Source organism: Scardinius erythrophthalmus, assembly GCF_964197995.2.
Source record: "Scardinius erythrophthalmus genome assembly, chromosome: 23".
NCBI lineage: Eukaryota > Metazoa > Chordata > Actinopteri > Cypriniformes > Leuciscidae > Scardinius > Scardinius erythrophthalmus.
The window spans coordinates 24,868,348-24,882,958 of NC_138243.1; the positions used below are offsets into that span (position 1 = coordinate 24,868,348).

Genomic DNA, 14,611 nt, shown 5'->3' on the forward strand with positions numbered 1-14,611 from the left:
TCTATTAAGACTACAGACACTAGTTTCTCATCTTTCCCAGGGTGGGGCGCGCTCACGCTACAGACCTATTACAGATCAGTGGGTGGGACTTTACTCTCTGAAACTGAAAGCAATATCCTCCATCTTGTTTGAAGCTAAGCTAACAGGCGCTGTGGAGACAGATGTAAAGTTATGACAATAGCGGAGGAGAGTGCTCAATATGATATAGAAGAAGAGGATTTCGGAAGTCTGATGCTTGAATCAGGTGTCTGTGGCTACCTTTACAAGCCGCATTATAGCGAAGAGCAGCCGAGGCAGAAGACCTGCCTGCCGCGGACGGGGAGCCCGGACTGGCTCGAGTTAGGGCGGACTGGTGGCGCCGGTGATCTCACAATGCAGCTACGAACCGCTACGAACACAGAGATAGAGTCCGTCTGCGGCAAAGAATTTCAACGATGACAATTTCTCCTGGACGAAATCTCTGAATCAGACGAGGACACGGACGTTTGTGTTGAGAACTATCCTAGTTTCGCACCGCATATGTTCTGACTGAACATCCAGGTACCATGCAATAATTCACCTTTTCGAAAGAAATACAAACGAGGAGTAATGCACTATATGAGTTCGCCAACTAACTAGACATTTTGTGTGAATGTGAAATGAATTTCAAGCTCTGGTAGTAGCTAGCCTTGTATGCGCTTTCTGGATTAGTGGGAGTGGCTTGCGGAGCTGTGCAATGTGGTGCATTGTGGGAGTTGTTGTCTTTCATACAAATGCGTTCTGAAGTTATTTTTTGTCTTTTCTCAGTTACGAAGGCACCAAATTCAAAAATTATTTTACATTTCGACTAAATATATGACCCACTTTAAATAAAAAAAACAATGTTCAAATGGGTGAAATGACCCTTTAAGTCTTTTCCCAGGTAACTCGTCTCATCAGTCATGGTCCCACAGCAGCTAAACACCCTCTGGCTCCGCCTGCTACACTAGCCACGCCCCAAACTCACGCTATAGGTTGAGCTGGAAAGAGATTGGCAGATCTGTGTGGACCACTCTCAATGTTTATATGGTGCCTGGAGGTCTCAATGTTTAAACTTGTGGCTGAGATAAACCTATGAATGACATATTAATAGTAGTCAATGAACAATAAACTGACTTAAAAGAATGAATTAAAAAAATCACCTTTAAGCAGGAGGAAATTTTAATAGTGATAATTATTACTAATAGTTCTCTGTGCCACATTTAGATGTGATGTACATGAAAATGATCTTTTGACTGTAACCTGTTGCTCAGGTTTTTAACCGCTACACTGACTCGCTCTGCTTCCGCAATACTGCTTTCCCGAGAAGAAAGAAAATGCAGCGTTAAGTTTATATTCCATGCGTGGGGAGTAAATCATGTGGACATCATCTCTCTGGAGGAGCAGAAAATAGATGAAGACACTACAGGGACAATTTAACACCGCAAGCATTCTCAAATTAAATTTACATCAATTCCATCAGCATTTTTCACCCCACATGCTTCACTACCTCCTCAATTAGACCCTCTTATGAGATCGGATAAGAGATGTGACGTATGTACAATGTAATGCGCTCTGTACCCTTCATTAGCCTTTGTGGAAAATTTTGCAGAGCATGATCTGTTCATTCAGCTGAACACTTTCAGAAGTTGTTTCATGTCATAAATCAGGTTTCGATGAAATCAACACTAACCAGAGGTTAGTGTTTCGGTTTAGTACTTGAAGCTTGAAATGTGTCCTTATCTGGCCCAGTGTGATAAAGTGAAATAAAGCCTGAAATGTGTCCTTATCTGGCCCAGTGTGATAAAGTGAAATAAAGCCATGTCAACCTTTCTCGCTCGTTGTGACAACTAACCCCTGCTACTCCCACACCATACATGCCTCAAAGTAGCTGGAGCAACGTTTCTCTATTTACTGATACGAACACTTATAATGGGCTTACCATAGTGAATCAGGGAAAGACAAAAACATGTTTTGGAAGAAGGATTGATGGATTTACTGTTCATTTTGATCAAAACGTTACTTAGGGCACCTTTAAACAAAACAACAAAAGTAAATCCAGACAGAAATATCCTGTTTTCTGTCTGGATTTACTTTTGTTGTTTTGTTTAAAACAGGATATTCCAGACATGGGAGAAACGGAACTAAAATAAACGCGCACGTAATATCAATAAAGGACAACACCAGAAAAAAAAAAACAAGAGAAACACTGGGGTATAAAGACACAAGATAACAAAACTGGCGAAAGAAACAGGTGTGTTTAATTAGTGAGTTTCTGTGGTGATTAACGAGGGTAACATTGGAAACAAACAAGGGAAACAGGAACCAATCACAGGAAGTAAAAGCAGGGACAATAAGAACAACAATACACTTCAAAATAAGAGTCCTTAAACACAAGACAGGGGAACACGAGACAGGAATTGTAGCAAGCACCAAATCAGTATATTAGAATGATTTCTGAAGGATCATGTGAACCTGAAGACCGGAGTAATGATGCTGAAAATTCACAGGAATAAATTAGATTTTAAAATAGAAACAGTGTATTAAATAAATGCAACCTTGGAGAGCATAAGAGACTTGGGAGGAAATCTTGAATATAAAGTGAATATAAATTTGCCAGAATTCTATTTTTATATGGGCGGGGCTACCCAGCAGCCAACAAAATGAATGGGAGATTATTATGGAAGAAATAGGATTTATTGTTTGTCATGTGTCTGGATGGATGCTGTGCAATTCTGTCTAAACTATTAACATATCAAAGTAACTTAGTGTTTTTGTCTTAAGATCTGAAGAACCCTGAGATTGTTACGCTGAAGAATCTGACGAAGGAAAGTGCAGGTGTCTATAAATGCACCGCCATCAATGATGTCGGAGAAGAAAACTGCACTTTAGAGGTCAAAGTTCACTGTAAGTATCTGTGTTTGTATGGTTAAGTTCAAAATGGCATATTGGCATACATCTTACTGCATACTGTGCCAACTACCTACTGTTTTCTAAAAATAGTGCATAGTATGCATTGACAAATGCTTCAAACAGTAATATGCTACACTGTTGATACATTACCTAATTGTGCTTCATGTTTAATTTAGCAAGTGACATCCAGTTATCCATTACCTTGAAAAAAAAAATGCAAATTGCATTTTTTAAGCTAATTTGTCAAAAAAAGGGTAATTCTTTGCAGTCTAAAAAAACAACAACAACAATAAGCCAAGGAGATGTCACAATATTTCTACTGCTTTGTTTGTCAAACTGAAAATGGAAAGTCAAATAGAGTGCATTGCTTTGCATTGTGGGATACAATAGGCAGTCTGAGTATTGCATACAGAAAATTAGCATACTAACAGTATACATGCTGCATGACACAATGTAGTATGAGTTGTATTTTGTAGTGATTCTGAACTTGACTAGTGTGTTTCTGTTTGCGTTGCTGTTTTATGCTTGCTTCTCACACGTAATTGAATTACTGTCAGCATAAGTCGTTGTTGTATAGCAAGCCACAGTATTTTTGTGAAGATGGCGGTGAGATCCTGACCAATTCTGCTATGCAGTGCGATCTTTCAGCACTATTTAACATCCAAATAAAGAATTAATTCTTTTTTTTAACAGAGTTCATTGATTTAATCCCTTCCTCCAAACCTTTCTCAAACTGCTCTGCTGCATAATTAAATATCAGATGATGGAATTAGAAGAAATAATTAATTATGTGGCGGAAAGAAAAAAATAATTCATGCAAAAAATGGCATGTTATTAAAGGAAGGAGCATAGTGAGTGCGGTAGGTTGATTAATGCTGTGCTGTTTGCTGGAGTATTCTCATGGTGAGTTACACTCCTTCAGGTATCTGCAATGCAGAGGGGGCTGCTTGTTACAGGCTGTTTGTTAGTCTATTCTGAGCATGAAAACTTTATTTTATGACTCTTTTTAAAAGAAGCACGCTTCTGGATAAATTGAGAATCACAATTTCGTTTTCTTTTTTTAAAAAAGAGAGATCACGATTCTCTCACGATTCTGAATAAACAACTAAACAAAAATAACATGCAATTTACTAGAGGTTCTAAAAAAAGTTAATTGCTCCAGTCTATTTAAAAAATGTTTCATTGATTTGAATGAATTATAAAAAATAAAAAAAAGGTTTGATTGAATGATTCAATGACTTTACTTGATTCATTACTGGATGAATCAGCGTTTTTGAACGAATATCTGGAATAAACAATTCAATGATAAATACTTTTTTAAACAGTAATTTCTTGCCTCCTACTGGCGTAATGGTGTAATTGATACAATCTTTATTTGAAGCGTCAAATTACTTTCAAAAGGTGATTTACTCTATTTTGATCGCTACCACAGACACTAGAAATCGACTAGAACCCACGACCTTCTCTAACCATTAGGCCACGACTGCCCATATCCAAACTATAAACTCATTACTGTAATAATTTGAATGTTTGTAAGAGAGAAGTAATGATACTGTGTGGCTGAAAGGTCTGTGAAGCTGTTTCATACCTATAGTATACATGACAACTGCTGACTCTGGGTCAGTGAGATCTGAATGTTCGCTGTGATCGTACTTGTCAAAGGTTTAATAGACAGAGCGGAATCGCTATCATCGCATGTTTGTTTGAATCGAGATCACGATTAATCGTGCTGTATACAGTAGTGTATAGTGAGTATGTTTAAACAGTTTTAGGCACTTCCTGGCTCTACTGTATATGTGTGATTTGCGAATAGAATAGAATGTTGTGGGTGGTTGCTAGGATGTAGGGCTGTCACTTTTGTGAAAAAATCCTGTTCGATTTTTGAGACATGTTCATTGAATCGATTGTAAAATCGAAAATTGAAAAATAAAACGCCAAATATGGGCAAATCCACAGACAACTAACAGGCAAGAGGGAAAGAGGGAAGTTTCGCGCACAATGACTAGTGCAACATTCTCGAAAAGCAATAAGCAGAGTGGACTGCCATAGCAGCAGCATATATGAAAAACATTACCTCATTCTTCAACATGGCTGTGTTTACGATTAGAAATGTCAAACAAATTTCGCCTACGTAGGCGATTGTAGACCATAGCCCGAATCTGTATCTGAATGCATGAGACTGTCTGAATACCGGGAAAATTCACAGTTTTGTAGTAAAAAGAGACACATTATGCAGAAGGATCATTTGCTGTTATGCGTGTTTGTCAGAGCCTGCAGTTGCAAATGACGCGCGTTCGCTGAGGGCATAACATGACGAGCTGGACGCGCTCCAAGAAAAGACCGTTAAAATCGATTCCCTATTTTCGTTTTCGAAACTTGCGTTGGTTGGTCCGATCGATTGTGCAATCGATTTTCGAACGTAAAGTGACAGCCCTACTGGGATGTTACTATGCCATTGCAAAGGTATGGGACTTGCTACTGCCAATACGCTGATTTCACGCAGCCGTTATTTTGAAATCGAAAGCGAGGCTCCGGTGGGAAGAAAACCGGAAGTGTCGCCTTTAATCACAGGAGAGTCGTGAATGCGATGGCGTATTGTTGTGTTTAATGATGTTGTGTCAATTCTAAAACTGTACATACATTTCTTTCATACTTTAGACTATATACAGTGAAATTCATTTATAAATAAAATATTTTTTTATATAATTCTGAAAGTAAAAAAAGAAGCAGGAATGAACTATATACATATCCTATATTGGATATTAAAGTCCCCATGAAATCAAAATTGACCCTATTTACTTTGTTAGCGCATATTACTAGTCTTGTGGTGAACAATTAATCCGTGCAAGAAAATATTTAAAAAAAAAAATTTTTACCATGGTAATCTTTAATCAAAATCTGAAAATGCCCCTCCCCTCTGCATTGGAGGACCTTCTCTGATGACGTAGGTTTGAGGAATTGGTTTGGGCAACGCTTAACCACTCCCCTCAAACCGTTAGTCTGTTATGAGCGAGAGATGGAGAGGAGGAGCGCTACACTGTAAAAAATTTGCTGTAGTTTTGCAGCTGTTTGCCAGTAACTTACTGTAGATTTAAATTTATGTTATTTACTGGCAACAGTTTGTTCAAAGTTAAATGAACATTAGACATTAACAAGTCTTTGTCTTTAAAGAATAAAATTATAAAATAACAATCTAATGCAAAGCATTGTGGGAACCAGAAATCTTCATCAACCTTTTTCTGTTTTTTTCCCTCAGATTTTGGTTCCCAGAATGCTTTGCGTGATGATGTTATTTTAGTTTTATTCTGTAAAGATAAAGACTTGTTAATGTTTAATGTTCATTTAATTTTGAACAAATTGTTGCCAGTAAATAACATCAATTTAAATCTACAGTAAGTTACTGGCAAGTAGCTGCCAGTAATACTGTAATTTCTACAGATTTTTCTAACAGTGTAGAGTAAAACCCTGCCCTCTGTTCAATATTCCTTTTCACTGGGAAATACGTCATAACACTGGAGAAAAGTCGTTTGCAACTTCCGGTTCACGGGGACTTTAACATCCAAAAGTGTTAATCGCGGCAGCAGCTTCAGGTTGGTAGTCCAAAGGCATTGTTGTTTATCTTTACTTCCGGGGTTTTTCCCACCAGAGCCTCGCTTTCGATTTCAAAATGGCGGCTGCGTGAAATCAGCGCATACACACATGATACACTGCTGTGAGCAAGTAAGACATGCTGCTGCTGCACAATATAGCGTACATGAATTACCCATAGCAGATCTAAACAGGTGGAGCTGGGGAAGGTGGAGGGTTTCTGATGTGCGCTGCAACTGCTACAGCAAATGCTAACCAAATATTTGAAGGATGAGCAGCAAGCTCATTGGCTACTGATAAAGCAGCAACCAATCAGCTGGTATCTATAGAGAATGATGTGATTGCAAGCAGATTAAGTTAAGGACCTATTAGCCTGCGCCATCTGGAGTTTCATGCCAGAACTTTGTATAAATAAATGTGCCTTGACAATAACAACACTGAAGCTTACCTTAGCATACACCATAACTTATTAAATGGAATCAGCTGTGAAGTGTCCGCTCTTTTGCAGATGTCCGTGGAATGGGCGTGGTGGCTGGTGCCGTGGTGGGCGTGTCCTTCGGCGTTCTACTCATCATCCTCATCGTCTGGCTTGTTTTCCGCAAGAAAGAGAAGAAGAAATATGAGGAGGAGGAAGCGCCCAATGAAATAAGGTAAAACAAACAAACAAAAAACATTTCTTTAAATAGCTCGTTGGACTTAATTGACACTATTTATAATGTCTAGCAGCTCTATTTCTCTTTGTTGACTTGCATTCATGTCTAGGCTAATTTGCGGGTGTCGGGATGAATTATGCAGGTTTGGAGGATGAGTGAGCATTAAAAATGCAAATGACAGCGAGATACACACATTTACACTGCTCTCGCTGAGGTTAAAGAGATGCATATGGTTCCAGTGTAGTAGAAGTCACTTTCTCTAGACTTATTAGCCGGTAGCCTGAAGGGTTTAAAGGTATTTGAGTGTCTTTACGCTTTAGTGAATTTATCAAAACATTTTATAAAATGTAAAGTGCATTTAGGCCCAAAATACACTCAATGCATGTTTGCGAATGCAAATGCTTCTAGCTATGCAAACTCTGTTTACATTTGATTTAAAAATGCATTTAGGCTTGAAATGAACTCCATGTGAGTTGTTGAAAAGAAAAACTTCTAGCTAGTCGCCCATATGGAAAAAATATATTTTCAGGTATATTTTTAAATAAGAGTAGCTGAAAATATATTGTGAATACTAATTTTCAAAATACATCTACATAAATATACTGTCCTGGAGGACCAACAGTTTGAAAAAAATTCTTTCTGAGGGAGTTGACATGTTTATAGGGAGCCGTCTGAATAATAACACTTCCAATTTGGCACAGACATTTGCAAGCCCTTGCATGCAAAGTATACACAACAAGATGAAACATCTCACAGTCCCTTTATGAAACAAAAATATATGGGTATATACTGCAAAATATATTACATAATACATTTCCATATATGGGAGACTAGTAAGGAGGGAGGTCTGTTAGTTTTTCATGTTCTATTATTTTGGGAATTTAAAATGATTTCTAGTATGTCTGAGTTTTTGAGGTCACCATTGTGCTGAAGAGTAGAGCCTGTGGTTTGGTTGACGATTGGCCGAACACCATTAAGATTATAATGACGATATTTAAAAGTAATCACCCTTAGCACAGTGATAGTCTCTTGCCTAAATACTTTAGTACATGCAGGTGTGCTTGTGCTTTTGTTAACTTCTGTTAGCTTGAAAATATGAAACATTTATAATGCAAATAATTAAAAAATATATATTACATTATATATTTCTCTATATGTGTGTTTCTGTTGCATGAGGAAATATATCTGCAATATATCACACATGCAGTACCATATCTGATCACATACATCTATATATAATGAAGCGTATTACTGACTATAACATTACATACATTATGATATAATAGTAAATATATTGTCACATATTTTTCAATATATGAAAAGCGGCAATTCCTTATGTATTATTCAATATATCGTAATATATTAACACAATATATTATTCTCTATATTTTCAAATATACTGTTAAACCATTTAATATATTGATCTTTCATACAGTATATAGGGAAATATATTTTGTTTTCATAAGGGGTGTCTCATTCTTTATGTTTTAGGGAAGATGCGGAAGCTCCCAAAGCCAAACTGGTGAAGCCAAACTCTCTCTCCTCCTCTCGCTCTGGGAGTTCTCGCTCCGGAGCCTCCTCCACTCAGTCTATGGTGCACAACAGCGCCCCCCGTGGGCCCAGGCCTCGACTGCCCGTGGTGGCTGCCCTTAAAGAAAGCGGGCAGCCCGAAAACTTCCCTTCAGTACCACCGCCGTACAACCACGTGGTCCCCAAACCCCCGGAGCCCAGCAGTAGCCCCAAACCCAGCTCGGCAAAGCTCAGCCCAGGGAACCTGACGAGGATGGGCGCCACACCGGTGATGATCCCCGCGCAAACCAAGGCATTCCAGACTGTGTAGGAATACAAAACACACATAAACACACACACACAAACAGATAAATACACACACTGCAACAAGCATCGACTCCCACATTTGGTATCAGGAACATTCCCAAAGGATTTCCCATTCCCTGTGGAAAACCCAGGTGGTCAGGCTTTTTGATTCAACATTGGAAAATGAATGCTTTTGTTGTTTTTATGTGCACACTGAAGTGGAAGGAGACCCCTCGTGGAGTGTATGTATTTTTAAAGTGTTTAAAGATGCGAGGACTGTGCCTTGTGTTGTTATGGTGGTTTGAGCAAACAAAAGAGGCAGATATGAGCAGAGATTCAGCTCTGCCTTTACCCAGACAGACAGCCTGTCCACCTGACCACACACTTCCTGTCCTCGCTGGGTTTGAACTGACAGCCACAGAACTGGAGGAGGAATTCACATAAGCGGACTCTTTCCGGCACCTGCTCGTCCGCCCCTACGAGGATTCACATCTGCCACTCATTTCCTCAGCCAATCAGCATTTGCCAGGCAGCCCAGCTGGTATCACACCCCAACAGCCAATGGCAGGTCACCTGCTGGGCGCAGACGATACGATTGGCCCAGAACGAGGAGAAATCAACACACCGTGACATAAACAATGACAGTAAATTGGTTTGTTCCTCATTAGAGCTATAAATATTCCATATGAATAGAAGTATTCTGTATTTAATAGGTATTTATAGGAATTCCATATATATTTCAGTTAAAGTATCTAACAGCATTCGTAACGTGTGTGTGCACAATCCCTTTAAATCATTCACTCGCATTCTTCAGGATAATGAACACAGTATCTTCAGTAATGAGGTCGATTGTCTCAATGGGGAAATGGTTTGACTCGGCTTTGGCTCCTGGTATGCAATTGAAATCAGATGTCTGGTTGGCGCATCCCATTGGATGCTAGTATGGTGAGGTTGGGTCAGGTTTATTCAGTGCTGGTTTATTTAGGTCTGAAGTGTGTAACCGATTACGATGAAACCGAACGAGCAGGCCCACACACAGTCTGCCTGCGTGGAAAGCACTCGTTCTACACAGATTTCGAACGGCTGGTCAAAGCTCTGCATTAGTGGTTCTCAACCTTTTTGACTCAAAGGTCTGCCATTATCCATCAAATTATGACAAAACTGCTTCTTTTGAAATGTTTTATTGACATAAACTGGATTTTGACATTTCAAATTTGCATTACAATCCATTTTGTATCAAGAATCCAAGATTCTTCAAAAACAAATATGATCTCCAATAAACACAATAGTTATTTAGAGGGAAAAAGTTCAATTTCAGTTTACATTCTTTGTGTCTTTGTATGTGTGGGTGTGTGTGTTTAGGATTTTAATTAAAGTTAGATTACGTTTTTAAAAGCATCTTTTGGAAGTTTGCTGAGGCCACTGCTCTACATTACCCGTAATATTTGTATATGTTTTTATATTAAATATTATGGCTAATTTGCTAATGCTTTCATCTACAAATACGAATGTAGTGCTTTCTGCTCAGTTTAAGACATTTGATCATGTTTAAATAGTTTTCTTTAAAAAATTTTGGGGGAAAGTCTGCAGATTCCATCTAGGCCTGCACGAATGAGCTTTGAATGTGTTGTATAGCTGGCTATTTTTAGCTTTTTTCCTCTTTTCAACCATTTATTTTTAAGATTAATTACATTTTTTGCTATTTTGGCAAAAGACACAGCATTGTAACTGCAGTAGGTTAGAAGCTTTAAATTCTTGAGTGCAGATTTATATATATGAATCATATTTGTATCCTAGTTGTGTTCTGGTTACTCTAATGCCATTGAAAATATATTTTTTCCCTTCTTATTATTTCAATGTTTGATGATTTCTAGTGCTCAGAGAGGCATTCATACCCAGAATCAGCTGCAAAAATGTGCTTTTTGAGTCCCCATTAGTAAACAGCAGGAGGCCATAACATGAATTCCTCCCCTCTGCTTTTTTACGTCTTCAGAAATGAATTAGACGGACGAACAAGATGTCAGAAAATATTCAAAGTGACAGGTCACCCTTAAGGAGCACAATGTCTTCTTGCCGGATAACCAGGGAATAACCGTCTCTGCATTGAACAAGACTTAGATGTCAGTGCTCTGAGAGGTAAAGGAACCAAAGGCTGACCTTATTTATCTAAATCCAATCCTTCACAACTCTTAAGGCCAATGCAAAAGAACTCCGAATGTGCACCCAGTTCCATTGATTTAGCTTCAACCAACAACCCGGTCGATTCCCCGGCTTTGAAGTCTCTTTCCACGCACGGGGAACGTGAGGAAATAAAGTAATATTAGTCTAAGTACTTCCTCGTAACCCACTGTTCCTGTACGGCTGAGTCTGCTGTTGATATGTGCTGAGACGCATGGTTCAGTTGAGTTTGTGTTCGGTCAATCACGGCTGAACGGTTTGAATGCTGAGCTCTAATGTTAAACACCCTGCATACAATTGCTTGAGAGAATGTGCATCTAAACACTATTGGCAATGGACCTGCATGACAATGATAGCTAGAGAAAGGCAAGTATTTTGGCTCAGTGCTAATATCAGTACATTATATACTAAGAATCGCATTATAAAAAAAGGATTTTGGTTAAAATGTTACTAATGTAAATACTTTTTGTATTTATACGTCAACTTTCATCATACCCAATAAACATGGAATGAACTCATTCTTGTCGATGACTTTGCACTTCTACGGCTGTACTCTCTATACAGTAGTTTTGTTTGGTCAGTCTGGTGTTTTGACTGCATGAGTAAGGAAACAATGAGCCATTTCCCTCTGTCGTTCAGAATTATTATTATTTTTAAACATTACTGGCTATTGATTGATTGGACAAATGACCTTGTACATATTTCCTTTCATTTCAAATGTATATTTGTACAGTATCTTAATGATTTTCCTTTGGTTTGTAATAAAGCATTAAATGGCAAGCCAATGAAAACAGTGTCATTTTCTGTCTCAGGAGATTTCCTCTCTCAAATGCCCTTTGTCTTTGTGGATTAAAATCAAACTCAAAGCAAATCTAAAGATATCCAAACAGGGCCTTAAATGAACTTTTTACCCACACCTGCCAATGGCCGGTGACTTAAAGGGGCATTTCACCCATTTGAACATTGCTTTTTATTTAAAGTGGGTCATATATGTAGTCGAAATGTAAAAGAAATTTTGAATTTGGTGCCTTTGTGACCGAGAAAAGACAAAAAATAACTTTAGGACGCATTTGTATGAAAGACAACAACTCCCACAATGCACCATATTGCACAGCTCCGCAAGCCACTCCCACTAATCCAGAAAGCGCATATCTGCCTATAAGAGAAATCACTCTTCCGTCTACAAGTCTAGCTACCACCAGAGCTTGAAATTAATTTCACATTCACACAAAATGTCTAGTTAGTTGGCGAACTCATTAGTGTATTACTCCTCGTTTGTATTTCTTTCGAAAAGGTGAATTATTGCATGGTACCTGGATGTTCAGTCAGAACATATGCGGTGCGAAACTAGGAAACTTGTTCACAACACAAACGTCCGTGTCCTCGTCTGATTCAGAGATTTCGTCCAGGAGAAATTGTCATCGTTGAAATTCTTTGCCGCAGACGGACTCTATCTCTGTGTTCATAGCGGTTCGTAGCTGCATAGTGAGATCACCGGCGCCACCAGTCCGCCCTAACTCGAGCCAGTCCGGGCTCCTCGTCCGCGGCAGGCAGGTCTTCTGCCTCGGCTGCTCTTCGCTATAATGCGGCTTGTAAAGGTAGCCACAAACACCTGATTCAAGCATCAGACTTCCGAAATCCTCTTCCTCTAGTCTATATCATATTGAGCACTCTCCTCCGCTATTGTCATAACTTTACATCTGTCTCCACAGCGCCTGTTAGCTTAGCTTCAAACAAGATGGAGGATATTGCTTTCAGTTTCAGAGCGTAAAGTCCCACCCACTGATCTGTAATAGGTCTGTAGCGTGAGCGGGTCCCGCCCCCTGGGAAAGATGAGGAACTAGTGCTTGTAGTCTCAACAGAAATCCCCCCCTCTTACACTTCCTCCTACAATGACGCAAAATGACGATTTTTGCGTCATTGTAGGAGGAAGTGTAAGAGGTAAATAACAGATTTCTCCCATCTCAGGGGAAAATGAGAGAGTGTTGCACGACCATTCAATAATGACTGGGTTTCTAACAATGCAAAGCTTAATGCAAATGGGTGAAGTGTCCCTTTAAAGGAGTAGTTCACTTTCAAATGAAAATTAGCCCATGATTTACTCACCCTTAAGTAGGGTGACCACCCTTCCCGCGTAGCGCGTGCGCGCACAGCGTTTGAAGCCCAATTCACGCGTCACGCAAATTGAGACCGTTGCTGAGTCCCAATTCGCATACTATCCGTCCTAAATAGTATGCGAAACTAGAATTAGTACGTCCCAAATCGTAGCATGTTGAAATGAGTATTCCAAAGATACCCGGATGGTCTACTATTTCCGGTTAGAATTCGAAGTGCAGATCAATGCACACTCTAACGGCTAATATTGCCCACAACCCATTGCGTGCGGGAGGGAGGAGCTTTGCGGTGATGATGGTGATGTAAACCTGGCAGTCGGATGCAGCAACGGAGATGCGCCCTCAGTTTTTAAGTGTAAGAATTCAAATGTTTAACCCTAATTAAAGTTATGTTTTATTGTCTCGTAATATTAATGGGTTTATGTTGTGCCAAAAAAGTACCGTGTTTATCTTGTAGGGTCCGACGAAGATACCGAGCGCCTCATTGCAGGCTACAAAACAATAAATAAAAAGGCTCTAGTAGCCTACAGTGTCATGCAAGTGTCTTTTTTATGTATTTCTGTTTCTGTCTGACTTATTTGTAGGCTAGTAATACTGTGGCTGTACATATGTTAACTTTATCAGTCCAACCAAAGAAACATGGTTACTACACTTTTACTATAGTAAAAGCATGGTTCATTTTCATCGGGGTATTTTTAAGTATTATACATAAGTATAAGATTAAGTATAAAATACGTTAAACAATAGTTACACTATAAACTTTAAATATTTTAACTCAGAAAATAAGTAGCGCTAGCTTTCGTTACACACATTTGCACATGAACGTCAGAACCAGCCGCCTCACAAACGACCTGCGTTTGGTTGATCTACGACGACGCCCTGCTTCACTCCTCAATTTGGTAAACACATTGTAAATGTATTGTGGAAAAAAAGATGGGAATAGTAAATAAAATTATATTGGATATATAAGAATGAATGGAATGTTAAATGTTTTGTTAACAGTCGCGGTGTGCGTAACTAGGCAACCACGTTCAAGTTCACGTTGCATGACGTCATCGAAGTATGTCCCAGAACGTGCATACTTTTTTGCTACACACTCAAAAGTATGTACTTTTTCATCACAAAAAAAGTACATACTTTTAGGTCGTAGTATAAGTAGGCGAATTGGGACTCAGCCCGTGTCACGCATAATCTATGCTTGCTCAAAAAAAAGTTGGTCGCTCTATATACTCGAGCCCCAAGCAGACAAACGAACATTACTTGGCATTTCAGCACGCTATTGTTGTCACACAAACCCCTCAGTTGAACTGCTGACTAGGTTGTTGTCAACTTTTTCGTTGTTGTCATGACAGC

General features: G+C 39.0%; 1 protein-coding gene across 1 annotated transcript in view; it reads left to right on the top strand.

The window, feature by feature from the left end:
* clmpa (CXADR like membrane protein a) overlaps window positions 1-11,927 on the top strand; it is a 61,283-nt gene extending 49,356 nt beyond the window's left edge. The window contains exons 5-7 of the mRNA XM_081354785.1: window positions 2,782-2,904; window positions 7,007-7,148; window positions 8,643-11,927. Of these exons, the coding sequence (XP_081210911.1) occupies window positions 2,782-2,904; window positions 7,007-7,148; window positions 8,643-8,991 (614 nt within the window). The 3' untranslated portion in view covers window positions 8,992-11,927. The remainder of the gene's footprint in view (window positions 1-2,781; window positions 2,905-7,006; window positions 7,149-8,642) is intronic.
* Window positions 11,928-14,611: the final 2,684 nt, after the last annotated feature.